Source organism: Pteropus medius, unplaced genomic scaffold (genome assembly GCF_902729225.1).
Source record: "Pteropus medius unplaced genomic scaffold, Ma_sr-lr_union100, whole genome shotgun sequence".
Lineage (NCBI taxonomy): Eukaryota > Metazoa > Chordata > Mammalia > Chiroptera > Pteropodidae > Pteropus > Pteropus medius.
This window is the reverse complement of record NW_024349800.1, coordinates 64,726,428-64,730,198: the sequence shown is the minus strand read 5'-3', so window position 1 is coordinate 64,730,198 and position 3,771 is coordinate 64,726,428. Positions and strand designations below refer to the sequence as shown.

General features: G+C 38.2%; 1 protein-coding gene across 1 annotated transcript; it reads left to right on the top strand.

Annotated features, from left to right (window-relative positions):
* Positions 1-1,604: 1,604 nt before the first annotated feature.
* On the top strand, positions 1,605-2,388 carry LOC120621562 (NXPE family member 1-like; the record flags this gene model as incomplete). Its single annotated transcript, XM_039886971.1, has 1 exon — positions 1,605-2,388. A coding segment is annotated over one exon (711 nt), but the record flags the coding sequence as incomplete, so codon positions are not given.
* Positions 2,389-3,771: the final 1,383 nt, after the last annotated feature.

Genomic DNA, 3,771 nt, shown 5'->3' with positions numbered 1-3,771 from the left:
TTCAAGGCCATGTTCATAAGCAAAATAGGCTTATATTGTTCTGGTATTGTGCTTATGAGATTTTAGTATAAAACATATTTCTATCTCATGAAATTAATTATACATTTTTCCTCATTATATAAGCTAAAGATATTTGTACACACGCCCCCCCGCCCCCCCAAAAAAAACAATCTCAGCTTGTGACTTCTGGAAGTGGAAAAAATGGTAACAGGTTTATCATCATTATTACATATTATTACTATGACTAATATTATTAGTTACATGTATTGAATGGTTATTTTTCTATCCTATTTTTCTATTCCATTTTGTGTTTTTAAATTTTCTAAACATATATTGAAAGATTCTCATTTGGGATTGTATTTATTTGCACCTCTTTATCTCTTAGTTGTCTTTACCCAAAATTTGTCAATCTTGTAAGTTTTTTTCAGATTCAACATGGGTTCTGTTACTCTTTAAAGAGCTCATTTCCTTGTCCCTTTTGGTTTACTCTACTGCTTTGTACAAACTGCGAGGGTTTTATTGATTGATGCTGGTGTGCAATGAAGCCATTTTTTTGTTTCAACTTTATGTGTGTTCTAAAGTATGAGAAGGCTGACAAACACGAATCTATAACCCTTGTTCTCAAACTTATCTGATCATAAGATTGCCTCTGAGGCTTTTGAAAACATACAGTCCTGGTAAGGCATTTGGTGATTATGATTCGGTTTACCTGACAACAACTTGAGAATCCATATTTTTAGAAAAATTTGCAGGTGTTTCTATCAACAAGATATGAAAATCATTGAACATAAGTACCTATAAAACATGTTCTAGTGCTAAAAGGATAAGAAGGGACTTTAAGGTTCTAATGTTTTTTAAGTTAGAAATTAATAGGTGTTTAGGTGGTTTGAGGGAAAATGTGGGGATGGCAAGCAATCCAGAAAGATGAAAAATTAAAGAGCAAGAGCTTAAAGAAAGGAAGGTCAGCTCGTGAAAATTTTAAAAAAATAAAAAATAAAAAAAAATAAAGTTGCTCTTATTAAAACATAGCATGCAAGAAAAGTGACTGAAATAAGTTAAAAAGAAGCCACAGCATAAAGCCATGTTAAGATTGGGCATTATCCCAAGAGTAGTGAGAAGCAACTGAAGGAGTTTAAGCAGGGAGGAGCCAAGAATAGTTTTTGCTTAAGAAGGACTGATTTAGCTACAGCAGAGAAAATTAATTGGAGAGAAAGCAAGACTGAAGGCAGTTGTCACCCTTGGGATGACTACTATAATTCAGAAGATAAATGATGATGGCTTGAACTACAATGCAGTTGGGAAGAAAAGACCATTACATATAGGTAAAAGATATAGAAGTAGAGAATTTAGTGATGACTGAATATAAGATATTTAAGAAAAGGAAGAGTAAATGTACCAGAATCAATTTATTTATAAGTACTTTCTGAGCTATATATTTTGGATTCAACATATTTATCTATAATTGTTGAGGCATTCTCTAAAATATCAAGATTAAAAGATAAATATTCAAACTCATAAGTAAAAATGAGTTAGACAGATGTATTTCATAGTTTGTTGCATTCCTTGTCATTTCAGTTTTAGTCTGATTTAAATGTACCCATCTCCCCATCTCCCTCCATCATTGGAATATCTCCACAAAGTCCTCAGACCCTAAAACACCACTGAGTCCATTAGAGTCACCAACAGAAACTGAGCTGAGAATAAAGGAAATCATGGAGAAACTAAATCAGCTGATCCCACCCAAACCCTTCACTGATGCGAACACCACCACCAGTGCCACACACAGCAGAGCCACCATCCTCAACCCTCAAGACACATACTGCAGGGGAGATCAGCTAGACATCCTGCTGCAGGTGAGGGACCACTTGGGACACAGGAAGGAATATGGCGGGGATTTCCTGAGGGCCAGGATGTCCTCCCCTGACCTGAAGGCAGGTGCTGCAGGAAAGGTAACAGACTTCAACAATGGCACCTACCTTGTCAGCTTTACTCTGTTCTGGAAGGTCACTCTATCTATCCTGCTCATCCACCCCAGTGAGGGGGTGTCAGTTCTGTGGAGAGCAAGGAACCAAGGCTATGACAGGATTATTTTCAAAGGTAAATTTGTTAATGGCACCCTCCATGTCTTCACCAAATGTGGCCTGACCTTAAATTTAAGTGCTGAACTGTGCAAGTACCTGGTTAATCGAGACCAAGAAGCCATCTACTGTGTGAGACCTCAACGCATGCCCTGTGAGGCCCTTACTCACATGACCACCAAGAATCAAGGAATTTCTTATCTTACTATCAAAGAAAAAAGACTTTTTCACAGGTAAAGTTTTACTTTTAGACAAACTGAGAAGTGCCCATAGGCAGAGCGACAGTGCCCATATCAATTGGTATTGAGCATGACCCTCTTAGACCCTCTTCTACTCAACGTCTGGTCAGATGTGTGGTGTCTTCGTAGGCCCCCTGTTTATGACTCCCACTGCCAAGGTTGGCATTGTCACTCAAATGTTCAACAAAAAGGGCTGCCCAAGGCGGAACTCTGTATGATATGCCTGTACTTCTCCATGAGTAGAATTCTTAGATTCAGTCACATCTTTTATTATAGACCTAGGTTTTACAAAATACGTTCAGTGGAAAAGTATTCTGCTATTATATTAATAGATGGTATACCAAAAAAGGATTCCTTGATAAATGTATAATACCCATGCTCTTTCATCCCCCATACCATATTCTGTAGATTCTTCCTCTTAAATCGTTTACATTCATCAATTCCTCTCTATGCCTAGTGCTGAGTTCAGATCATCATCTCATTAGCATATTTGTCATAGCTTCCCTTCCTCCAATCCCACTCTCTCTAATCCATTGTACACACTGTAGCCTGAGTAATCTTTCCAAAAGCCAACTTCTACTGATCATTTCCAGTTGATCTCAAGATCAGATATTCCTCAGTAGGCACTGCTAAGGCTGGAGGAGTCCTTCATACTCCCCAAGTTGTGACCTAGTGACCTCTGATTGAACAGGCCTCTAATAACTGAGGTGTAAGCATGTTTCTCCTACCAATCATGGCTGGCTGCATCAATGTCATGCCTTTCTCTCCTTGCTCACAAACAGACCTTCGTTCCTTCAGGGTCTTTTCAGAACATGCGGTCCAAGTGCTGAGACAATCTATCAGTTCCAGACTCTTTTACTTCTTAGCTAAGTTTCTGTAAGTCTTGGGGACTCAATTCATTTCCTTTTCCCTTTCCATTCTGCTATGATCCTTTTTTTTTTTTCCCTGCAGATTCTTTTTCTCTAAGCTTGGTGACAGAGTGGAATGCCGGGTCCTCAGCAACCTCTTTCTTAGCAGTATTCAAAGTCAAGTACTGTGAGCTCTAGTTTTTTTTTTCCTTAAACTTTCAAAAAATATGATGAGAAAGTCAAGTCTGGATAGCAAGCATTGAAAAATAACACACACGCCAGATCTTACATAGTTTCCATGTGTTGGCTCCTGATCTATAGTCCCTGGCTCCCTTCTACAAAAAGAAAAAGTACAGTTGCCTTCTGTTCTTTCCCTTTGATCTCTAATGGTGCAGCTCACCAAATCTCCTCCTACCCACTAACCATCTTTTATGCCTAAATCCTAGTAAGGATGAAAAAGTGCTGATACCTTCTCCGATTGAACCTGAAGAGACATCCAGAGCAGATAATACAACTTACTGACTTGAATAAATAATGCAGAAGCAACAAGATGGAACTTGCAGATTAGATAATACTTTGAATCTAAATTTCCAGGACACACTGATT